At 34.8% G+C, this 26,394-nt stretch overlaps 3 protein-coding genes across 3 annotated transcripts in view; 2 read left to right on the top strand and 1 right to left on the bottom strand.

Annotated features, from left to right (window-relative positions):
- Positions 1-18,664, top strand: part of LOC120352756 (protein chibby homolog 1) — a 68,447-nt gene extending 49,783 nt beyond the window's left edge. The window contains 2 exon segments of the mRNA XM_039434864.1: positions 17,300-17,415; positions 18,094-18,664. Coding sequence (XP_039290798.1) covers positions 17,300-17,415; positions 18,094-18,180 — 203 coding nt within the window. The 3' untranslated portion in view covers positions 18,181-18,664.
- A 2,634-nt stretch (positions 18,665-21,298) lies between these two features.
- LOC111051979 lies at positions 21,299-23,635 on the top strand. The gene is made up of 2 exons (XM_022338576.2): positions 21,299-21,469; positions 22,657-23,635. The coding sequence occupies exons 1-2, from the start codon at positions 21,331-21,333 to the stop codon at positions 23,211-23,213; spliced, it is 696 nt and encodes a 231-aa protein (XP_022194268.2). The 5' UTR covers positions 21,299-21,330; the 3' UTR covers positions 23,214-23,635.
- On the bottom strand, positions 21,338-24,274 carry LOC111055102 (protein ANTAGONIST OF LIKE HETEROCHROMATIN PROTEIN 1). Its single transcript, XM_022342273.2, has 2 exons — positions 23,793-24,274; positions 21,338-22,479 (listed from the first exon to the last, which is right to left on the bottom strand). Exons 1-2 carry the CDS (start codon positions 24,116-24,118, stop codon positions 21,567-21,569), a joined length of 1,239 nt encoding a protein of 412 aa, XP_022197965.1. The 5' UTR covers positions 24,119-24,274; the 3' UTR covers positions 21,338-21,566.
- Between the last annotated feature and the right edge of the window lie 2,120 nt (positions 24,275-26,394).

Raw genomic sequence — 26,394 nt, 5'->3', positions numbered from 1 at the left:
AGGTTGAGATCATTTGCAAGTCTCTATCTTGAAGTAGTCATGAAAAAATCGATTTTATAGTTCTAGCTTGTTACCTCATGCATATGGAAAAACGCACCAGAAATCATGCCGGGTTTTCTTTGGAGGGCGCTGGAGAACTCATTTATTGTAGTACAGCGCATTAAGATATAGCGTTCCAAAGTTTAAAAAACGTTGCAAAGTTTAAAAAGTTTAAATTTCATAGATTTAAAATTTCTCTGTATCTCTTACACAAAAAAAATGGAAAAAAGTTTTTTTGGGCTTTTGAAGGTTATAACTATAGAAATATGCGTTTTAGAGGAAAATTTTATAGAACATAAATTTTAGAGGAAGATTTTCAAAATATTTTCGTCTAAAAAACGGTTGAATATCTTGAACAGTTATTGAAATACAAGCGATATGGCAGAACCCTGAAAACTTTGGCGGCCATCTTGATTCCGAAGTGTTTGCCTGTGATTTCGACATATCATCATTACGATCCTTATTATGCTAGACCTAACGAAGAGATTGAGACATCTTCCACGGCTGCTACCCAAAAATGACCACGGAGTGCCTCCTAATTCATGACATTTGCGGATAAAAACCATCAAGAGGAATTTCAAGTAGTTTGATTGAACTTGAGATAATGACACTTCTATTGTATATTGTAATTGGATCTGACAAAATGATAGGCCCAACTTTATTAGTACAAGCTGTATTGGCAGATTGTCTTTTCAGAATAAAAAATTTCAGAGTTCGAATCTCCTGCACTTGCTGAGTCTACTACAAAACCTTCGTGATTAGACCACGTTCTCCACCGGCGATCTAATTCCAATGTAATATTGAAACAAGAGAGTGGATGGATGGGTGGAGGGTAGAGGTGGATACGGATAGAGGATGTTGCTTAGAGGGTCGATCACAGGATTCATTAATTATTGAGTACTTTATTTATGTAGATTACAATATATACTGGCTTATACACTTATATACAATAGCTTACAATACAGAAAAGTTTTAGATGAATTTACATAGCATAAACTAATAAAATAATTATTGAACTGAATTAATATGAAAAAAAATCAATTTGGAATAACTATATTTAAAGATACTTACAGATGTTTAAAGAACATACAACATCGTAATAATAACATAGTAATAGAAATTATGTTGATGTACCATCCAACCACTGTGCAGCCATCCAGCGGTGCGGCCGCAGCTTGAAAGCGGAACTCGGTCCAGTGGCGTATCCAGGGGGGGGAGGATATAGGGATGTATGCCCCCCCGAAATGGAACCTGAATTTTTTGTGGCTGAATCAGCCCCCCCTCAAAAACAATCCAAGGTTGAATACTCAAATAAAAACTATGTAAATTTGAAAATAAAGATTGTTAATCAAGTTAAAACAAAGCCTATAAAGTTGGTTGAAATAGTGCTTTATTGGAGCCAAAATGTAAGCATTCTAGCTTGTTATCAGAATAATAATGAGTAGGTATTCGATTTCTGGCAAAAGCTTGCGTTTTGCATTGCACATGAAACTATTCTTGTTCTCAGTCAATACTATACTTGTTGTCAGTCCTCACTCATCTACCTGTATCTCTTTTGAAATACGCATTCCGTATTCTTTAGATTCAAGCAGACCTTTTTGTCCTTCTTGAAAAATCAATTTAACAATAGCCCTCAGAACTGGCATTATTCAATACCTTCACTTGTGAAAGGTACTTAGCCAGTCTCGATGTAACGGTACCGTATTATTTGTGCATCGTGTCAAGTCCAAAAGTAGATTCCATCATTCCATCCTATTATTCCTCCTCTCAACTGATGAAACAACCAAACTTTGCTCGATATATTGGAATGCAGTGGAGTGTGGCAGTATCTTTGAAATATTAACTGTTGTATCTACAGCTGACATTTTTGTCTTGGAGAATTACCAGGGGGAAACCCACGAATTTCTTTGTCAAGCAGAATAAGAAAAAAAATGCCCTAAAGAATCGAGGTTTAAGGCGAAAAAAATCTGGTGTGGCGCACTCACACAACTTTCCTTGCCGTTATGAAAATTGATCACCTGACGCTAGTGCTATCGCGCATCTCAAGTCTACTTATAAACAAAGATCTGAGCCAGCTGGTGACAGGACAAGGAAAATGAAAAATCAATGGAAAATGTCTGCATTGTAATTGTGAATTGAAATCTTAAATTAATTTTTCAAATACTATTAACTTGATGTTTGAAATTGCGTGATATTTGAGGACAATAACGCTGGAGACATACGAGGTCTGCTATCTCTTTATAGTGAATCATTTAATAGAATCAACATTTGCCAACAGTTTACAATTGAATAGTTACATTTTTTCTAATTTCGAGCTTATTTTCAATTTCAGGTGAAAATGTTACTGAACAAATTTTGTTCAAATTGTATCTGAAGCCTGATAATTGCAAATCTAAAATCAAACTTTGCATAGATGGGGATTTTTAAAGATATGGGACTTGTGACAGTTGATAGAACTTATCAATTTCTATTTTAGGTATAAATTTGATCAAAATCGTTGGAGCCGTTTTCGAGAAAATCGCGAAAAACTCTGTTTTAGACAACATTTTCTCCATTTTAGCCGCCATCTTGAATTGCATTTGATCGAAATTGTCCGTGTCGGATCCTTATATTGTAAGGACCTTAAGTTCCAAATTTCAAGTCATTCCGTTAATTGGGAGATGAGATATCGTGTACACAGATGCACATACACTCATACACACACACACACACACACACACACACACACACACACACACACACACACACACACACACACACACACACACACACACACACACACACACACACACAGACCAATACCCAAAAACCACTTTTTTGACTCAGGGGACCTCGAAACGTATAGAAATTTAGAAATAGGGATACCTTAATTTTTTTCGGAAAACAATACTTTCCTTACCTATGGTAATAGGGCAAGGAAAGTAATAATAACATTTAAATTAACACTGTACTCTGCCATTTAAGTAATATTAATTAACTAATTAATTATGAATAGTATTGTATAAGTAATTTTGAAGTTTTCTAAAATATTCGTGATTATACCTAATACTACTCTCATACCTAAAATAAACAAAATTTTCTTTGATGTCAATATTTGAAATAACGTTTTGTAAAAAATCAGTTCATGAAATAATTACACGCCAGGCTATTTTCCGCAAATCTTTTGCCAAGATGAGAATGTTCTCTCAGGTGAATTTTATTTTAGTTGGGAAAAATTCTGCAAGAAAAGAAACAGTCACTCGCTGCGAGTATCACCAGTTTGCGAATACCACTGCGACTTGGAAAATTTAAAAATTGATTTCTTATAGTTTTTCATATCGATATTGAGATTTTTATAGAAAAATCCTATGGTAGTCGCAACTTCTGATACTCGCAGCGAGTGAATTTAGCTTAATGTGACTTTCCCATAAGGGCTCACATACACGAGTCAAGTCGATTTGGTCAAGTAGATGCATTTGATTCAATGTTAAAGTAGTCCAACAGCTCATAAATGTTGACACGAAGTCGACTTGACGCCTCTGAACCGACTATCATTGAATCAAATGCATCCACGCATCAATGTGATGAATGCAATTGATCAATGTGAATGACTCGTGTATCTGAGGCAACAGGTATGGAAGAATGAGAAGAATAAAGCTTCTAATAAATCCATTGTGCTAATTAGAATTTCCATAGACATAATTCGAATTGAGCGTTGGTGGATTTTTATTTTAAACTTATCATACTTATCGATCGCTATACTATAGGTAGAATTGAGAGTGAACAACAGATTATTCAAATGAAATTATTTATTTTAAATTTGGAGTTGATGGGTAGCCTATTGTATCACGGGAAAATTTAGGAGTAGGAGAGAGGAGGAAGAGAAATGAGAGAATTAAGAAAGAGAATTAAACAAAAAGTGGCAGTGAGGGGAACTGAGCAAGTACCGGTTCTGATGAAGATGAAGAAAAAGAAATAATATGTGAAAAGTACAATAATTGATGATGAAGGAGTAGGTGGAAGAGAGAATAAGAGAAATATAAGAGGGAGTGAATAGAGAGGAGAAATGAGTGAGAATTGATTACGATGATGATAATGATGCTTTCTTTCACTTGTGCACAGAAACATTGAATTTTTAATTTAAGTTTTATTGAGATGTTATTGTGGGTTAATTTGATTCGATTGAAGAAACAAAGTACAATAGTCGAAATTGTAATGTTTCATACTCTCCTAGATATATCATTGATAAGACCATTGATAATATGGTCATATAAGATATGACCATTGATAAATGGTCAACTGTTGACCATCATAAATCAACATCAATAAAAATTTACGTGAATTTTTCAATTGTAGATGTATCTAAGTTCTGACTCTATGAAGAAACTTCAAGTTCAGACTATAGTAATAAATGGATTGGAGTATAATATTGGGTCGTTCAAGTTATAATAATAAAGTTCTATGGTAGCTGGGCAAGACAAAAAGTCAGGAAGAAGAGTTTGTGTAGGCTATAGGAGTGCAGAGTGTTAGAAGAATGTATTTATTGTAGCCTATGTATTCCTCTCCAACTTGTCAACAGCTATAGAAAAAGTCACTTCAGCAAGGACCATCTGGCAAAGTTCATTGTCCAAGCAAATTCCTTTCTTGGTCTTCTCTCTCACTCATCTTGCTCTCGCGCTGCCTACAACCTCTCACTCACTCTTCCACCTTTTCCAACTATCTTTTCTACAACTGTCTTCCATTCTTTGTTCTTTGAATCTACACAAAGTGTAACTGACTCATAGAACTATGAACTTAGAATATGAACATAGAACATAGACTATACAGTCGAACCTCTCTATAACGAACCTGCAGTTAACGAAATCCTCTACACAACGAATTTTTACTTGGTCACATGACATTTTAGAGTTTTAGCTGCTTATTTACCTCTATTTAACGAATTTCGGACCTCTCAACAACAAAGTTTACTCTAGACTTCAACATACAAAATGTAGTTTGTATAGGAAGCAGACGGGAATTTTCAAGGAATTGTTTAGTTTCAGCAGAAAGATCAATAGACTAAAAATAATGGCAATTCAGGTAGGAAGAAGATAGGGTGGTAGACAGTCAATAGAGGTTGAAACACATGTCGGAAATTGAATGCAAGTTACTGAAAATAGAATTTTAAGGATTTGTCATTCATTTTCACTTTCAGATTCACTTTCAGTATACATACAATTTATTGACGAATAGGCCATAAAATCGCTATGAAACAATGAAAAATCAGTAACATAGCGGTTTTATCCTCACTACAATTAAAAATCATCAAGTTCTCTTTTTTAAATAAACATATGAATAATTCACGTGAATTTACATCAATCATATGTCAATTATGAAACGTATATTATATGTAAATGGTTTACTTTCAGTATACATTCAATTTATTAAGAAATAGGCTATGAAATCACTTATTTTAATCAAACAAGAATCAGTAGCCTAATTTTTTTAGCTCAACTATAACTAGAATTCATCAAGTCTTTTTTGAATACTTGAATGTATATTGTACGTAAATATACATAAATAATAGGTCAATTCTGGAAATTATAATCCTTGTAAATCATTTACTTTCAGTATACATTCATTTATTGACGAAAAGGCCATAAAATCGCTATGAAACAAGAAAAATCATTAACACAACGGTTTTAGCCTTACTACAATTAATTGAAATTCATCAAGTTCTCTTTTTTAAATAAACATATATATAATTCACGTGAATTTACATAAAATATATGTCAATTATAAGATGTATATTATATGTAAATGATTTAGTTCCAGTATACATTCAATTTATTGATGAATAGGCCATAAAATCGCTATGAAACAATGATAATCAGTAACATAGCGGTTTTAGCCTTATTACAATTGAAATTCATCAGAACTTATTTTTAAATAATCGTATCTATAATTTACGTGAATTTACATAAATATTTCTCTGATAAGGAAGCAATTGTATGATTATTTTGTTATATAATTTCATTGAAAATTGAAATGTTTCTTCATACTGTTATGTTATATGTTTTCATTTGAAATTGTAATTGTGATTTTTCTTTTTTACGAGAAATAAATTATAAAATAAAATAAAATAAATATATGTCAATTATGAGACGTTTAGTATATGTAATGATTTACTTTCAGTATACATTCAATTTATTGAGAAATAGGCCATGAAATCACTTTTAATAAAACAAAAATCAGTAGCCCAATTCTTTTTGCTCAACTATAACTAGAATTCATCAAGTTCTTTTCTTGAATACTTGAATGTATATTTATGTAAATATACATAAATAATAGGTCAATTCTGGAAAGTATAATCCATGTAAATCATTTACTTTCAGTAAACATTCAATTTATTGACGAAAAGGCCATAAAATCGCTATGAAACAATGAAAAATCATTAACACAACGGTTTTAGCCTTACTACAATTGCAATTCATCAAGTTCTCTTTTTAAAATAAGCATATATATTATAATTCACGTGAATTTACATAAATCATATGTCAATTATGAGACGTATATTATATGTAAATGATTTACTTTCAGTATACATTCAATTTATCGATGAATAGGCCATAAAATCGCTATGAAACAATGAAAAATCTGTAACATAGCGGTTTTAGCCCTACTACAATTAAAATTCATCAAGAACTCATTTTTAAATAATCATATCTATAATTTATGTCAATTTACATAGATTATATATCAATTATGAGACGTATATTATATGTAAATGATTTACTTCCAGTATACATTCAATTTATTCACGAATAGGCTATGTAATTGCTATGAAACAATGAAAAATCAGTAACATAGCGGTTTTAACCTTACTACAATTAAAATTCATCAAGAACTTATTTTTAAATAATCATATCTATAATTTATGTAATTTACATAGATATATGTCAATTATGAGACGTATATTTTATGTAAATCGTTTACTTCCAGTATACATTCAATTCATTCACGAATAGGCTATAAAATTGCTATGAAACAATGAAAAATCAGTAACATAGCGGTTTTAGCCTTACTGCAATTAAAATTCATCAAGAACTTATTTTTATCAATCATATATAATCTACGTGAATTTACATAGATTTATGTCAATTTTGAGACATATATTTTATGTGAATGATTTACTTCCAGTATACATTCAATTTATCGAGAAATAGCGGCCATGAAACCACTTTTATTAAAAAAAAAATTAGTTGCCCAATTCTTTCAGCTCAACTACAACTAGAATTCATTAAGTTCTTTTTTTGAATACTTGAATGTATATTTTACGTCAATATACATAAATAATATATCAATTCTGTTAAGTATATTTTATGTAAATAATTTACTTTTAGTATACATTCATTTTATTGACGAATTGGCCATAAAATCACTTCAATTCAGTCAAATATCAGTGACACAGCCATTTAAGCTCAACTCCATAAAAAATTAATTAAGTTTTTAATCATAAAATTTTCATGTATAATATATGTAAACTATACGTATTTTAAAATACTTGACATAGTTTACCAAGATTGACCTAAAAAATATGTATTATATACGTGGTGTGCTGACTGGGTGGTTTTGAATATAGTTCATGTTGGTGTACATCACATGGTACGTATTTTTATTTGATTTCCTCAACCCCTTATTTAGATTAGGCCCTCCATGTTAACCGAGTATTTGACTATCCGAGGTTGTAGCAGTCCCGATTAACTCGGTTAATCGGGACTCTAGTGTAGTTATGATCTGATAGATCTGAGCTCCCTAACCTGACATTACAACCTTCTTTATTTGTGAGAATATTATCAATAATTGTCTGTGAAGTTCGAGTTACTCTTGTATATTCGTGTACCTTAATTTCTAAATTATTCATATTAATAATATCTCTAATATCCTCTGTCATTTTATCCTGCCTGGCAAAATCGGTATTGAAATCTCCTACTACTATAACATTTGTGAAACGAGCGGTTGTAATTTCCAAAAGTGTATGGAGCAGCTCACAAAATTTTTGCCAGTCTCCATTTGGTGACCTATAGATACCTAACACTGCTACCTCAAATTGATCATCAATTTTTAACCTTAGTCCCATCACCTCTAAATCCATCTCAACAATCCATCTCATCTAAATGTCTTAACAAAATCCAGTTTATAAGTTTGGGTATGTTTAGCATTGCTAGTGAATATACATACACCACCACTTCTATGAGCTATTCTACAAAATTCTGATCTCAGTGAATAGCCTGGAATCCTAACTTGATTTATTTCCTTATTTTTAAGCCATGCTCTGTGAAAATAACAATGTCAGGATCCTCCTGTTTAAGAAATACTCCTAATCTGTCAATTTTGTTGCGAAGATACTGAATATTTTGATGATAAATACTAAAAACCTTACCATCTTGTGCTACTCTATCTCTAGCATTTGTAGCTATTTCCCTTTCCCTGTTTTGAGCCAATTTACTAAAAAATTGTTATTTGTTTTTTTGACTGTTTTTAAACCAGAGGATTTCAAATGGCTTTCAATCAGCTCTGCCAATCTATTACAAAAGATTACTTTGCCAGATCGATTTAGATGCAACCCATGATTAGTGAAGTTATGTCTTTTCAGCCTTTCATTTAGAAAACAAATCCCCAGTTGTTTAGAATTCTTATTTTTTAGGCTGTTGATTGTATTATGGATTGATTTGTTTGTAGATTTGATTGCTTCATTTAATTCTGGCCTATCAACCTATTAGGAAGTATTGAATCATTGAGACTTGTAAATACCTGTGATGTGGTATTGTCCCTTGTCTTTGGCAGCCACATTGAAATCAGTTCTCTACATTTTGCAAAGTTAACAGCATCTCTATCAGCACATGGATGTGCTAAATTCATCAAACGTCTATAGTGTGCATTAATGTTTCCCACATAATCCATAGCTCAACTATTATGTATATACATATTAGGTCTCTTATATAGCAAAGCTAGTATGCAGGGTTACCAACTATATAGCCGCCTTCCACCAACTCTTCTAGAATCGAATTGATTTCATTCTCATGTCCAGTGTTGCCAACTGCCTTGGACTGATCCAACAGTCTTAGTCTGTCCACCAACTCGTTGGGATCATTGTAGTAGACATACTCAATCTTAGTTCGATTGTTTGCTACCATATTAAATGGTGTCACCAGTCCTCTCCCACTATGCTTACCATTCCTTATCAGTGAGTAAATTGTCTTCTTGTACTTGGCATCATTGGAGTTTATAATATGTCCAACTGGGTCATAGTTTTTTTCTATACAAATTAGTCAAATACAGAATGTGTTTGTATGCATTTGAGTCAGGTGACATAACAAGTTGATTGTTAGGCTTCTTTTTAAAAATCAGCTCACATAGTCTGGCTGTTGCATCAAAAATCATTTTATGTTCTTCATCTGCAGGGTCAGTCAGTTCAATCTTTGAGCCATCACTTCCAAAGGTTAGATGCCTACTACCCAAATAGTACTCTTGTTTCCAACTAATCTTGGTCCAAATGTAGTATCTGCACTACTATCATTCAACATCACTCTATAAACATATGGACCCACTTTGGTTCCACTCAATCCACTCTGAGTATAAATGTTGTACACTTCCTTAGGACTGCTGTTATTCAACACTGCCTCAATATCCTCCTCCTCCTCCTCCCTCCTCCTCCTCCTCATCATCACTCCTAGCCTCAGACAATGATTTTCTTGCAACTGCTGAAGTACTTGGAGCCAGAGTGGAGCCTGCTGCTTCTCCAAATGATTCATAGGTTGGTGACTCCTCCTCCTCCTGCTCCTCAACAACTTCAAGTTGTGGTGGTAATGTATGTCAAACATGCCTGGGTCGGATTGGTGTTGTTGGCAGTGTAGGTGGTATAAGCTGATGTTGTTCTGCTAATGGTTGAGCCAGTAGCTGTTGCTGAGCTGGAGGTGCTTGTTGCTGAGCTGGAGGTGGTTGCTGCTGGGCTGCAGGAATCTGAAGAGTCTCAATAATCCCAGTGGTTCAGTTAGCGGTTTGAAATGTTTTGCATGTTGCTCCTCTGTCAATTCTCTTCCAAGTGTGAGCTCCTTATGCTTTCTCTTGATGTTACATCTTAGCTTTGCAATCTCCTTGATGGTAGAAGCTACCTCCTCCAATGTCTTCTGACGAGGTTGAACCATCCTGCTTGCCTCACAATAACAGACTGATACTCTACTAGACTTACACCTCAACTGAATAGGTGTTGATACCATTTCTGTAGTGCCCAGCATTCTTTCCTGATGAGCGGTCAATGACAATGAATGCATGTGCAGCTGATGACCAAACCTTGTTACACATGTCCTTGAACTGATCAAAGGTCATATTGGCGCCGACATGGTCTCTATACAGATGCTTCAAGTTCAGCTCATCCTGTTCAAACATGATTAGAAAATTTGCATTGTCACAAATCAGTTGTTTTGGAATGCGGCTATAGGTCTGTGCCAGATAGAAAACATTGACATCACTGTGTCTGCCTGCACTAAAGTATTTCCTGATGGCATCCTGTTGCTCACAAATTACATCATCAAAGATAATTATTGAATTGGCAGGCAGTTCATGTGGTTCAGGTATTTCCTCACTTGTATCACACTCTACATATTCCATCTCATCACCTAGTCCCTGCATGATGGTTTTAAGTAGCTTGTACTTGGACTGAAATGTAGTCTTTGAAAAAAGATGTATATTTGAAAAGTGTATTCCATTTGGATCAAAAAGCATGTTGAACAGTAGATTTGTCTTACCACACCCTGAAGGTCCACATATAATGCATCTTATATGGTTGGGGAACAAAGGACCATGCCGCTTCTTCTTATTGTCCATTTCCAGACCACAACCTTTCACCACACAATCGAAATCAATAACTTTGAACAGGTTTTGCTGTTGTACAATCTCTCTCATCCTAGATCAAGTCACTTTTGTCGATCCACAAGTCGTGACTCGAACTGTATCCTTTCCAACGCACTAGCAGCTTGTCCCCTCTTTTCCTCAAAACCTTTTCAATCTCAAAGACACTAGGCACTGTTGTCTTTACAATTTCTTCAGAGTAAAACCCTCCTTGAATAGGCTCACCTCTATAGTCTTCCAATTCATATGTTACAGGTACTGTGTGACGTACATGTGTTACTGTAAACAGCTCATTTGTCCAATTGGCTAGATAACCCTTGTCAAAAGTCTTTTTATAGTTGCTGATTCTCACCTTATCGCCTGGCTCAATGTTTTGACCAGGACCAGGATAGAACTTGTTTTCCAGTTTACTATCCAACTTATCCTTATACTCTTGTCTTTGTTTGCTAAGCCTGGAAAGCAGCACTTTCTCATGCTTCTTCTGCACATCTACTGGCCGCATACCTATTGTTCGATGAATCTTGGCATTATACTCTTTGAGAAGTGAGGTTAGAATGTCTGTCCAACGTTAGGTTCCTTGCTCAGTGAACTTGATCCACATTAACTGTTTAAGTGTTCTGTTGAAGCGTTCCACTATAGATGCCTTCTTATCTGATCTAGTTGAGTAATGATTCACATTATACTGTTTCACAAGTTGTTGGAATTTTGTATTGAACCACTCTTTACCATCATCAGTCTGTAGATTTTTCATTGGATGTTTTTCAAATATAGGACACATAGCCCCAACAATGTCATTGGATGACTTATTCCTAATTGGTATAGCAAATGCAAGCTTACTGAGACAATTTATGATTGTAATAATATACTTGTAACCTTTGTTATGTCGAGTATACGGAATCATCTCAACAAGGTCAGCCTGATAGAGATCGTCAAGACCTTTGACTGTAACCTTTCTTGTCGGAAAATTCTGACAAGCTTGTCTGTGCAGCTCTCGCGCTATCACTGTCTTATCCATAATGGCGATATGAATTTGTTAATGAGCATTTATACAGGCAACAAGTTCATCAGACCATGATGTTGGCAGAAGTCATGATTAACCAACTTCCTGCATAAAGATAAGTTTATCAGAGTAGGATGATTCCTATTGTATTGAATGACTAACAGTATAGGATGTAATTTATGCTTTATCTCACACCTTGTGCTTACTCTAGAAGTTGAAGGTTGTATGGAATAAAATGTACAACAATTGTGGTATTACTTGATGTTTATTTACAGTGTATGCATGAAAATATATATAGTGCACAAAGATAATATTTCAGTCCAATATATGAAGAACTATCCAGTGATACAAATCTCCTAGTCAATTGCTTATTTCACAAAATCCTCTGCCGAACATGAATTTCAAGATGACTGCTCCCTTGCATAGATCGGTGCAGCTTAATACTTCAGCATTGTGGAAGATGTATGTCAATGTCTTCAAGAAGTTTTGAGCCGTTCCAAACAGTTCAGGCAGGTCCTTATCTCCAAAGTTTAGGAATGGTTGTATGATCCATTGGTTGCTGGTTACTGGTAGACAGTCTCCACACTCACACATATCTGCTTGCTCCACTGCAGGCTGATGTTGTTACTGGGTCTGGCACAGTGGTAGGAGTTGTAGTAGCAGCAGTACTAGTTGGAGTAGTACTAGCGGGAGTTGTAGTGCTAGCAGGAGTTGTAGTACTAGCTTGAGTAGTTGTGATGCTAGCAGCAAGAGTTGTTGTAGCAGTTGCAGTACTCACTGGAGTAGTAATAACAATGGATGCTTGTTCTTCACAGTATGGTGCACAGACCTCGACTGACCTTGCAACAACTGCTTCCAGAAAGTCCAGTGATGTGAATGTAGGGTGAAGACATGTGCGCAGATTGTATGTGCAGTGGACTCGTTTGCAGAGAGATCCCTCCACAGCTCGTTCCCCAGCCATATTCATGTACCAGTCTCTGATATCAATGTACATTTGATCGATTGCTGACTGATTACCACATAGAGCAGGAATCCCTGATGTTAGCAGGCACTGTTGCATATGACGGATGTTTAATGTATCCAGTCCATGTTCCCTTGAAGTGAGAAATTCCTGTCTCCTGTACTTTGAATCCAATGCACTAGCACTGAGTGCTAGCACAAGGTAGATCTCTGATTGGTACATGCTTGTAGCCACCATGATTAATTTTTTTTTTTTGGTGACCTTGAGGTTAGGTTTGGTCAACTTGGGTGACCTTGAGGTGACCTTTTTATACTACCTGTAATTGTGTTCAGCTCGAACGCCACGGAACGGGAGAAACGGAACAAAACGATGTTGACTTCTCGAGCACGCTTCTTGAAGTGCTGGGTTGAAAGATAAACGGGGAGGATGAAGGAGGGGTGAGGGAGAGAGGTTATCTTGCCTCTTTGGGAGAGGGGGAAGGGGAGGAAAGCACAAACTAATCAACCCACAATCAAGGCTGCCAATCCTCTGTGAATCCACCAACTAAAAGCATATTTGAATTTACATTTCATTATAAAAATTAATAGTATAAATAATTATTTTCATGATTATTTGTGTTTATTATTCAAGAATCAAAACATTACCAATAATTTAAAACTATAAAAAAGTATAAACTCAATCTTCCCAATTAAAACATAATTGAACATAATCTTTCAGGTTATTTAGGTACATAGATGTGTTATTTTTGGTCAATTTTAGTAAATTAAATAGCTTTCTCAAAAATTGATATTTTCAGAAAATTTTTGTTTTATTCAATCAACAATACCATGAAGAATTTATCTTCCAAATCTCATGGATTTATCTTTTACCGTATTTGAAATGTTCTGTTCCAAAAATTTAAACTGTAGGCGCTCATATCTCAAAAAATATCTCAAAAAATGTTTTTTCTGAGAAATATTCTCCATTTTGATAGCTTGATGATATACAAATCGAAAAACTTTGAAAAATATCACCAGTAGAAAGTTTAGTTTCATTCTTTGCACAGTTAACCGAGGGTAAACCGAGGGCTCATGAATTGCTGTCATGCATACGAGGCTGGCAAATTGAGCGATTTGCCAACCAAGCGTAAATCGCTGTCATGTGAACAAGCTCTTAGACCTCACTTTGCTCGGTCAACTATGATCCGAATTTCTTGAAAATTGTTAGAGCCATTTTCGAGATTCGTTGGACATAAATATATAACGATATAACCATATAAATATACAGAAATTGCTCACTTAATAATAGGAATATCGGGGGACCGAGCTTTGCTCTGGAGTGTAAAAGCATAGAAAATTTGTAACGAAAGATTGAATTTATAGTTTATATTAATTTATTCATTTTCTCAGTTGTACATTTATTTTTACAGTTATATGAGGAGGCACAACAGTAGGCTTATGCCCAAAACTGTCCCTTTTCAAATAAATTTATACTACAGTCCAAATCAAATCCTATTATATTAAGCGAGCAATTTCTGTATATATATATATATACAGTATATATCTGGTTATATACTTATGTTCAACGGATCTCGAAAACGGCTCTTAACGATTTTCACGAAATTTGGAACATAGTAGGTTTATGATATAAAAATTCGATTGCACTAGGTCTCATCCTTGGGAAAACTCGCTGATCGACATTAAAGGGATAATTCATTCTTGGCTGAAACAGCTGAGACTTTCGTCGTCTGTGGATAGTAAAAAGTGAGCGAGTGATTCTGAGGAAAATCAAAATATCACATCCCCGAAATTCATAAGCTGACGTATAGCCAAAAATACGCACACGTAGCACAAGCTGACGTATAGCCGTATAAACACGATCATTTTAAGCTGGGTTTACACCAGTTATTAACAAAATGTAATAACTTAATCCTTATAGATTCTATTAGATTGAATATAACTTATCATACACATGATGAACATATGTGTTTGTCAAGTTCCGTTAATAGAATCTATAAGGATTAAGCTATTAACATTTTTGACCGAGCGAAGTGAGGTCTAAGATTCAAGTCGACGGTTTGGCATTTCTCTTAATGTTTAAATGTTTATATGTTGCGCATTTACGGCGAAACGCGGTAATACATTTTCATGAAATTTGACAGGTATGTTCCTTTTTTATTTGCGCGTTGACGTATATACAAGGTTTTTGGAAATTTTGCATTTCAAGGATAATATAAAAGGAAAAAGGAGCCTCCTTCATACGCCAATATTAGAGTAAAAATCAGGCTATAGAATTATTCATCACAATCAGCTGACAAGTGATTACACAGATGTGTGGAGAAGCCAGTCTATTGCTGTATTTCCATAAGGTCTATAGTTTCAATCAGGTACTTGTGGATGAGAATACTGCGTGAGGTCTACTGTTCGCAGAACTACTAGTGTTAATAACTTTGGTGTAAACGCAGCTTTTAGAGAATTATGTTCTGTTTATCAATGAATAAAAATAACGAGCGAAGCTTGGTGCCCCGATATCCTATTATATTGAGCGAGCAATTTCTGTATTTATATAAATATCTGGTTATTTTTATATCTGGCTATTTGAATATCTGGTTATTTATGTTTAAAGGATCTCGAAAACGGCTCTAACGATTTTCACGAAATTTGGAACATAGTAGGTTTGTGATATAAAGATTCGATTGCACTACGTCTCATCCTTGGGAAAACTCGCTGAACGACATTAAAAGGATAATAATTCATCCTTGGCTGAAACAGCTATGGATAAGTGAAAGAGTGAGCGAGTGAGTATGTGAAAAATCAAAATATCGCATCCCCGAAATTCATAAGATATATGACATAAGAACACGAATTATAAACACGATCATTTTAGAGAATTGTGTTCTGTTTATCAATAAAAGAAAATAATGAGCGAAGCTCGGTGCCCCGATATTTCTAGGTTAAGCTACTATCACTCATCAAAATAACAATTTATTCACACTTCAAAAAGCAAACACAACATCAATATTGAAAATAGATATACTTTGAATTTGATTTAGAATGATATACTATGTTTGCTACAATATATTATGTTAATATACTATGTACTATTCTACACTAAAACAGCATCTAGTTACTATTTTTGACTTTCTGAAGTAAACATGTTTTCTAAAAAAAGAGAAATAAACGAAAATAAGTTTTTGTTGCCGAATCTTTCTTTTTGTGAGATCAGCTGAATGATCCCACACATGCACTCGGCACTCGTTCACTCACTTCCATTAGGCTACGATATCGACAGACGACAAAATTTCCAGCTGTTTTTCCAAGGACGTATTTATCCTTTTAATGTCCTTCATCGAGTTATCCTAGGGTTGAGACCTAGTGCAATCGAATTTTCATATCATAAACCTACTATGATCCAAATTTCGTAAGAATCGTTATGAGCCGTTTTCGAGATCCGGTCACATACAGATATATATATATATATATATATATTATATATATATATAATTACCGAGAGTCTACTCGGTTGAGAAAGGAGACACAGTCTCACAGTCTCCGAAAATTTCCCCCATTTCTAATGTAAGTTTTTAAGTGTTTTCAATCTATTTATATTGTGTCTCCTGTTTTAATTTTTATATATATATATATATATATATATATATATATATATATAAACATAAAAAGACATATGTAAACAGAAATTGCTTGCTTAATATAATAGGATATTATGGGAGCTCACAGTGAAATACATCAGATTGAAAAGTTTTAATGTTCTAAAATGTACGATAAGTTCATTTTTAGGCTCTATTGTTGAAGATCATTCAAGCAGTAAATGTGTTTTGATTAAAATTATTGATTTTCAAGACTGTATGAAACAAAAATAGGCATAGTATTCCAATAAGCATAAAAAGTAAGTTTCTGTTAACGCATCCTATAAAAGGTGCTTATTAGTATTGTACCTCAATCTGTCACCTTCAATCTTTTTCAATTGAGAATAATGTAATAAATTCAACTGTAATTAAATTTCAATTTAGAATTTATTTGTAATAGAATAAATTCCAGGAATAAAATCATTTTGTGTTTGAAAAAGTGTTGATAAAAAACGTTTGAGTAGGTAGGGGTGGGGTGGATGACGTTGGATAAAAATTACGTAATTTTTCTTCCATGAATAACCCCCCCCCCTCCCAGTGAAACCGTTCTGGTGACGCAGGTGTGAAGAGACACTTGATCAATATTGTGCAAAGAAGTCACCTGTATAATGGATCAAAGAATATATGTTCCAAATTTGAAGTTGAATATTTTTAATTTATCGTCGAACATACAAACACACCCACAAACGGACGACCTCGAGCCTCGTCAAAAGTAGGACATATTGCTATGCTCATCCAATTGATTTTGTATTAAATTTCTGAAATCAACTTTCAGACTCAATATTATTTGCTTATTTAATTACAGAGACGGGATTGGAAGGTGAAAGGCATAGAGAGAATGAACAGTTAAAAAAACAAATGCTTCGGTTGAAAGAAGAAAATAATTTGCTCAAACTAAAGACAGAGGTTTTGCTGGATATGGTATGATTTTTATTCAATCAAAATAATACCTTAGTTCTAATAAGTAGTTTAGGTAACTATATTTTAGATTTCAATATATCTTTTTCATATACCTCTGAAAATTTGTTCTAGGCTACTTGATTTTAAAAAAATAATCATTCTTTGGATGTTAAGCTCACTTGATGCTTGTGTTATCCAGACCTTCATAAATGTTTAAGAAGCTTCACCCATAATAATAATAATAATATCGAGTGACCTGCCTGGCTCAGGTCTGGTGTCAGAGTTTTCAGGTCGCAACTGATCAATTTCAGGGCCTCTGACATGACCTAACGACTGCTTTTTAGGCAGCCGGGACCGACGGCTTAACGTGTCCATCCGAAACACGGGAGTGGCCCGAGATAAATATCTTGCCCGGGCCGGGATTTGAACCCGGGCCTCTGAATCATGAAGCCAGCATCTGATCCACTCGACTACGGCCACTCCTGAACAAAGAATAAGCTAGTGATGGGTTGACTGTACGGTCAACCCGGTCTTCCTCCAAGCTGGAGGCAATATCACTTGGCATTTATTTAAGCTGGAGTCTCCATCGCAAATACATTTTTCAAGACACTAGTTAACCAACGGTATCAAAATAGTGCTTCTTTTTCATGAACTTTCTATTCGTGCAACTTATTCTAAGTTCAACGATTCCATTTTCAGCTTACACAAACAACTGCCGAGGCTCACATTCATGAGAAAGAGCTAAAACACCTTCGCCAAGACATGAGACACTCAATAAAAAAGTAACTCTTCCATCAAATTGTGAGAAACCAAAACTAATGTAGTCGCAAGCCTCGCAACACCATAGAGTGGAGGAGTCAAACTCATTTATGCGCCAACATTCACCTCAGAGCTGGACTAAAGCTAAACTATCGGATGTATAAGCGGTCATTTCCAGCATAGCGGCTCTCAAGTGCTTTAGAGCACAACAATAATTCATAATTTTTTCAATATTCTGTTTCCATGAGCTCTAGCAAAATAAAAAAAAACCTAGTATTTTTTTCATGTAAACAGGTTTGTATTTATAAACAATAATTAAGAACGTCCTTAGTTGAGCATGCTTTGGTTGCCCAGCAACCGGAATAATAATTATGGTTGGTTAAAGCGTGCTTGCCTTAGAACATTCTTAAGAATCGTTTATGAATACGGCCCCTAATCTATCTAACAATTAAATAGTTAAATTTGTAAATGAATAATGTTGAATTTTCTGAATAAATAAATAATTATTTTAGTATTGTATGATTCATCAAATGTCATTAAATCAGCATATTATGCTTGAGGTGAAATTCAAATTAGTAACTTCTTTTTCGCCACACTTGGATGTAATGAGCTGGTTTACGTGCGTCATATGGAGGCCGAAAGTGATTGTTTTCCGACCAGGCCGGTAAAACTTTACGGCCCTAGGTGCGAAATATACTATTCCCACACTAGAGCGGAAAAGTGAATCTTTGCCTTCTGTAATCAGTGCAGGAATCGTCACTTTTCAAGGTAACTGTAGGAAAAATAAATTTCTCCCATTAGTCTTTATATATATTTTTTTCCTATGACTATTCTAATTTTTACGATCTCAACTTTGAAATATTGATTGAAAATTCGCATCACAACCTTATTCATAAGCTAATTCCTTTAAGGGGTTTACTACAAATCAGATGTGTAGTAATGAAAATAGACCTTGTTCCATAATACTGTCATTTTAACAGAAAAATTAGTATGTTTGTAATTATAGTATAAAAATTTCATATTCTCTTTCCTTGAAAGAAGATCGTATAATGGATCATTTATGTTTATTGTGCTCAAACATTAAAGTCAGTGTTTGAAAAAGTGGTAGATTTAATGTGTGTTTCAGGTTCAAATAAATGCTCATTTTCCACCTTCCAATGCCGTTTTCCACCTTCCATTTTCCACCAGAGCTTCTTTTCAATTGTATATTTCGCACCTAGGGTCGAAAATGTATGTTTTCCGGCTCGAGATCGCGGTTTTCAAGTTCGAGACAAAGTCGAGAACTTGAAGCGTTCGAGAGCCAGAAAAACATTTTTGCCCGTGTTGCGAACGCTATTTTTCGCCACACCAAAAAAAAAACTTCCCAATATATAAGAAATTGAAAAGTAAATATAATTCAAACAGCCTATTTTGATAGTTTGAATCTTGGTTATGACAACTTTCACTGTCAATTAATTTCAATATTACTAATTAATAATTTACAATAGTGACAATATTTTTATGCTATTAATATTTTGAATAATTGTTTGAATTTTTATAGCTCGCGCTTTGCGCCTGGTGCAATATCTCATGGATAGATGGATGAATAGAATTTTCATTAGTCTACTATTTTGAAATACGGTAATGTGATTAAAAAATTAATATAATTGCATATTTCACAGTTTTGTCTCAAAATATATCTAAAAAATTGATTGAAATTTAAATTATGGTAACTAATATAAAAAATAGCTAATAAAAGTCGAAATTCATCGACAAAAATAATGTCATTGACCGAGGTTCGAACCTAGATCATGTTTGTAATTCACTGAGCTTTGAGTTCTGATGTATTAGGCCCATGTTATACGGACAGAAAAAACGCGACAGATTTTTTGCCACATAGACGCCAAGCCTACCGAGCAATGGACGTCACTGTGTGCAAGTTATACGAACGTTTTATCTGTCGCATCGGACCCTGTAAACCCGGCGTCAGCGTCGACAACGCGACCGGACCGGTAAAATTGGCAGAAAAAACGCGATAGAAATGATGCGAGTACTGTTATATGGGCAGCTTTTACGCGGTAGATCCGTGCTTCCCCCCACCATACTTCCCCCCCACAACCTATTTGCACTGCATCCATATTTTGTACTGTAGCAGACTACAAGAGACACTGATCGGGAGTGGGTATGGCTCCCTCAGAGCCTGCCGCGGCGTGTTTGCTGCTCGTATAACAGCTCCCTGGCGTCGACGATGCGGCGTTATTGCTGCTAGTATAACAGCACTGAATTGTTAGTTCAGCGTTGGCTTTTTTTCTGTCCGTATAACAAGGGCCTAATGTATGTAGGCTACTATAATATAGTGTATAGCAGCAAACTTGAAGCCGGTTTGCCGGCATTTTCACATCAAAATATTGCTCTGAAAATAGTTAAATCATAGAGAAAACATTCGAAGATTCAATCTTGAGTGGGCCTAATGTTTTCTCTATATGGTTTGATATTGAAGAAAAATTATCTAAAAGTTTTAATAATGATTACGGAAAAATAACTAGGACTTTTTCAGTCAAGGCTGAGTTTCACCAGTAGGCTTACCTTAAACTTCAGATCTCTGCTGTATTTTCCTATCATTATTGTTGATTGTATTGCATTAAGAAGTGGAATTCGATAATAAAAAGAAACAATATTACTCTACCTCACTTTTAAATATTGATACAATTATTGTACTTTGATTTCAAATTTGATTCTTCACTTTTAAATACTTGTGATACGTACCTTTCTGACAATGGACAATGCAGCCAACATTATATTGTTGAGGCTATGGAGATATCATCGTATTCTATTGTTTGATATCAAAAACACAATACAGATCTGAGTGCTACACAGCTTGCAAAACACTCCTCCAAACTGGAGAGCATAATGCGCAGACAGTTAGGCTAGGCGCAAATTGAGGCGCGACTGGCGCGTGTGACGCGACGCGACACAGCGCGAGTTTTTGTGTACACTTGTTAATGAATGGATCAGCGCAAATTGGCAACGCGCAGCGACACAGCGCTACTGTCGCGAGACGCGACTCGCGTGGCTCTGTGCCAGAGACACAGTTTCTCGCGCCACACGTCTCGCGTTCCACGTTCTCTGTTAATTATATTGTTTAAAGTAAGTGCATATATTTTAAATAAGTTGTGTGGAAATACTTTTCTATCTAAGATGTCGACAGAGGAAAAGGTAATAGAGGCGGTAAGGAAGTATCCTGAGCTGTACGACACCAACAACCCAAATTACATGAAAAGTAAACTGAAAACAAGAATTTGGATGGATATTGCAAAGGACCTGAACTTGAAAGACGGTAAGTAAATATACCTTTTAACGTTTAAGCTTTTATTTATATTTATACATTGTATTTATACTTAAACAACATTATCAAAATGTAATTCATCAAACAACTAGTAATTTCCAAGCATAACCGATCGGTGTTGCCACGGAACTGCTCCAAAGTTGTTGAAATATTTAGTGAACTGTTCTCTAATCGTAAACGCATTTGATGCACGTCTGATTCTGCAACCTCGGAGAGCAAGTAATTGATTTTGTGGCAACCTTTCAATATCTTCAAAATCTTCATTTGAAACGATTACTGATTCCCTTAAATAGTTGTGAATAACGCAAGTTGCCTTTACAACATCTGTCACTGTGTCAACTTTACTCTCGAATGGTCTTCTAAAAATACGAAAGCGTGAAGCCAGTATGCCAAAAGCACATTCCACTGGTTGTCTAGCTCGAGAAAGTCTGGCGTTGAATATTTGGTGCTGGTAATTTCCAGTTACATTTCTTCTTGGATACGGCCTCATTAGATTTACCGATAAAGGAAAAGCTTCATCTCCAACCAGTACATACGGTACTGGGTTATCAATAGAAGGTATCAGTTTTGGCTCAGGAAGTAATAAATTGCCCTTCATCAGCTTCTTTCCCAATGCACTGCTCGAAAACAAACTTCCGTCACTGAATCGTCCCATGGCACCAACATCAACGGTGATAAATTTGTAATCTGCGTCGACTGTAGCCAGCAAAACCACAGAGAATGTGTGCTTATAATTAAAGTAAGAAGAACCACTTTTGTTAGGTTTTTTAATCACAACATGCTTACCGTCTACTGCCCCCACACAGTGTGGGAATTGCCATCTTTGCTCAAATCTGTTTGCAACTGACTCCCATTTTTGTGTAGACGGTTCTGGTAAATATATTGGTTGCATTTGCTCCCATATTGCGACGGCTACCTCCTTCACAATGTTAGAAACAGTTCGGTCTCCCAGTCTGAAGTTGTAAGCAATACTTTTGTAGCTATCACCGGAAGCAATATATCTGAAATAACCAAAAGTTATGTTACTGATGGAAAAAACCAACGAACGGCATTTGATTTAAATTTGTAAGAACAAAGGAATATCAAGTAGTGTAATACATTTAATGAATAGCAAAGATATTTTATCCTCTCCCCGCTGAGAGATATCCTGTATACTGAATATCTGTTTACATTTGCAGGTGAAGAAACAAAAAATATTTGGTTGAAATTGAGAGGTGGATATCGAGATGCTCGGCGACGTCACAAAAAGAGTTATGTTAGTGGAGCTCCACTTCAGAAGATGCGGACATGGAAGTACCAAAATCAAATGTCTTTCCTTGAACCGTTTATGTCATGTGGGCAACGAGAAGGAAATTTAGTTGATGAAAGTGATGATGAAACCCAGCTTCCGTCTCAGCCTGCGGGAAATTCACATTTGGAGACCAATAATGTGACATTTAATAGTGGAGGAAGTCAAAGTTCGTTTAAACTTCATCTTGACGAGACTCATGCTTCAATCGACGAAGAAAACAATGAAATTGAGCAGCCTGCAATTGATGAAGGAGGACACGAAGGTGATAACACGGATTTGTTATCCCGGATCCCAAATCCACAGCAGCAGATTCCTCTCCCTCCCAAAAAAAGAAGCAAATGGATGTTCGAGATCTACTGGGCCAATCTATTAAACAACGAGAAGAGAGGGCCAGACAACGGGCGGAAGACAGGAGAAAACTGTCGGAAGAATCTACAAATTTGAATGACCCAATGTTCAATTTCTTTATGACAATGTACCAACTAACAAAAAATATGCCCAACCGTTATCAGCATGGCATCAGAGCCAAAGTTTTTCAAGCAGTTTCAGAGGCAGAGTCCGAAATTATGAACATAACTTCCTCAACGCCTACTTTTCAGTCAAGTGCACCTAGCCCTTCATACTCAACCTCACTTCAATCACCTCACTGTTCCAATAGTCATTCTGTGCCATCCATCCACCACACACATCAGATGGAGCAATCCCATGAGCATCTGCAAAGTGACTCCGGCCCAGAATCCTTCACTCTGACAAACTTTATCAGCAACTATCAGTGTGATTAAAACATTTTTTGGATAATAATTTTTGGTAATATTAATTTAATAATTAATCATGTAAAACTTTTAAATAAATATTTGTTTTACTTTATAAAAGTATATTTCTTTTGTATCAAAAGCATTTTATAATTTTGCCTAATTTCATAATTATATTTTATCTTTAGTTTGTAATGTTTGAAGACTAATTAACTAATAGTTTGTAAAAAGTAGTTAGTTAAAATGGTTACAGGCGAAGGGTTAAACATACCTCAAAAACACTGCAAGCTTTTCTTTTGTCCCAATAGGCTCTTGAGCGTTGCACCCTTCACGCTGGATACATTCTTGAATCAACGCATGCACTTCTTCGAATTGGTTTCGATTCATCCGGAAGAAATTGGTAAACAAAGAATCGGGTAACTCTGAAGTCATTTTAAACTGTCCGTGGCTTTTCCGTTTTGAGAGATAAAAGTTATTCGGGGCTTTCAGTTTCTTTTCTGTTAATAAAAGCAAGAACATCTCTTCTTCAGCAGCATTATCCGAATCAGAATCCGAGCTTAGATCTAATAAACATAATTTTAATCGTGATTCAGTCATTTTGAGACAAATAAACACCGTCTCGCTGGCAAGAGTTCACCAACAAAACTGCGTCTCAATTTGCGTTCCACGACGCTACGCGTGCGGCGCGATCGTGTCGTGTCACTCGCGTCGCGTCGCGTCACACGCGCCAGTCGCGCCTCAATTTGCGCCTAGCCTAACATCCAAGTGTGGCGAAATAGTATATTTCGCACCTAGGGCCGAAAATGGGACTTTTCTGGCTCGAAATCGGTTTTCAAGTCCGAGGCCGTAGGCCGAGGACTAGAAAAGATTGAGAGCCGGAAAAACATTTTTGCCCATGGTGAGAACGTTATTTTTCGCCACACAGGAAAATAGACAATATATATATATGAGAATAATTGTCTATTATAAGCACTTCCGAAAGCAAAAGTGGAAGGTCATAGCTCTAGCAAATCTGAGGTAATCTGAATATCAAGAAATTGTCCAAGTATTTTTATTTTTTATTCTGATTTGTCTAAATAACCTAAAAGATTATGTTCAATTATGTAAGAGGTTGAGTTTATACTTTTTATTCTTCCAAATGACAATAAGATGATATTATTATAAATGTTTTGATTATTGAATGATAAACACAAAGAATGAAAAGTTTTTGATCAGCTGTTTTAGCACACTTGAAATTTGGCCAATCTGAATGTCAACGGAAGTTTAGGTTAGAAGTTCTATCCTACTCTGAAAATAGAATTATTTGAATAGTTTATAATATCTCATTATTTGTATTTCATTCATCCAAATAAAATGATAGTATATTATTACAGAATACTTTATTGAATTCTAAAAGCATAAAATGATTCCGTTTATCCACCATGTTCCATGATAAACGCTGTACTAGGAGGTTTGAGGTTAGATTCTATTATACTCTGAAAATTGAATTTGAATAGTTTATAATATATATCTTATCTGTATTTTATTCATCCAAATAAAATGATAGTATATTATTACAGAATACTTTATTGAATTCTAAAAGCATAAAATGATTCCGTTTATCCACCATGTTCCATGATAAACGCTGTACTAGGAGGTTTGAGGTTAGATTCTATTATACTCTGAAAATTGAATTTGAATAGTTTATAATATATATCTTATCTGTATTTTATTCATCCAAATAAAATGATAGTATATTATTACAGAATACTTTATTGAATTCTAAAAGCATAAAATGATTCCGTTTATCCACCATGTTCCATGATAAACGCTGTACTAGGAGGTTTGAGGTTAGATTCTATTATACTCTGAAAATTGAATTTGAATAGTTTATAATATATATCTTATCTGTATTTTATTCATCCAAATAAAATGATAGTATCTTATTGCAAAAACTTTATTTAATTCTAGAAGCATAAACTGATTCCGTTTCATAAACTATTTTGTAAACACGTTCACATCAAATCAGAATCAGCTGACTTCAAGGTTATTTTACAGCCCTAGGGCCGTAAAAATTTTACCGGCCTGGTCAGAAAACAATCACTTTCGGCCTCCATATGACACACGTAAACCAGCTCATTACATCCAAGTGGGGCGAAAAAAATTTTCTGCACTCAAGATTTGCAACATGGCAACACAAAATAGTTGGTGGGTTATATGGAGGATTAGTGCACGAAAACAAAAATTAAGTTGGTAAAAATGACTGTGGTTAGATTTAGATAAGAATCATTTCAATGGCTACCCTACATTTATGATAAAATCCCAATCTAGAAATCCAAAACAAGAATAATGTTCATCTAAATCATAATTAAATAATCATCATTTACGAATTCTCATCATTAAATAATAGTTCTTTTCTATTGATAATTATTATTTCAACTCCAAGAAATGAGAAAAGTAGCAAATATACATTATAAAATTCGAATTTTGAGGTTAAATGATTACCGTTCGATATTCATATAAATAAAAATAATAAAAAACATAACAATACTACAATAAATATTCTCTGTTGTCTATGTTATTTTTATAAATATTTTTCAGTTTACTTTGAGCATTTTTCTCGTTAATTTGAGCAAAAGTCTAAATTTCTGAATCGTGTTTCAGTAATTTTTAGCTGGATGAAACAAACTTAGGTACGATTCTTCCCCCGCTAGGTCGCGCGCTTGTCGGTTCAGCCATCTTGTTGTGTTCAGCCAACAAGCTGTTGGCATGTATTTTGAATGTGAAGTTTTTGTTCCGATTCTTGAATGTATTAAAATGAGAACTTTGGCTGAGAATTTTCAACTTCAATTGGATTATTAATTTTTAAATGAATTAAAGTTGCTATTAATAAC

The sequence above is a fragment of the Nilaparvata lugens genome, chromosome 8 (assembly GCF_014356525.2).
Source record: "Nilaparvata lugens isolate BPH chromosome 8, ASM1435652v1, whole genome shotgun sequence".
NCBI classification, from domain to species: Eukaryota; Metazoa; Arthropoda; class Insecta; order Hemiptera; family Delphacidae; genus Nilaparvata; species Nilaparvata lugens.
The sequence above is the reverse complement of the archived record's forward strand: the minus strand, read 5'-3'. Positions and strand labels throughout refer to the sequence as shown.

Bases quoted from the DNA above. Each gene is read 5' to 3' on its own strand.
- LOC111051979 (XM_022338576.2), top strand. From the start codon at position 21,331: ATGTCGACAGAGGAAAAGGTAATAGAGGCGGTAAGGAAGTATCCTGAG. The intron at 21,470-22,656 runs GTAAGTAAATAT...TTACATTTGCAG, and splicing joins GGACCTGAACTTGAAAGACG to GTGAAGAAACAAAAAATATT.
- LOC111055102 (XM_022342273.2), bottom strand. From the start codon at position 24,118: ATGACTGAATCACGATTAAAATTATGTTTATTAGATCTAAGCTCGGAT. The intron at 22,480-23,792 runs GTATGTTTAACC...TGGTTATTTCAG, and splicing joins AAGCTTGCAGTGTTTTTGAG to ATATATTGCTTCCGGTGATA.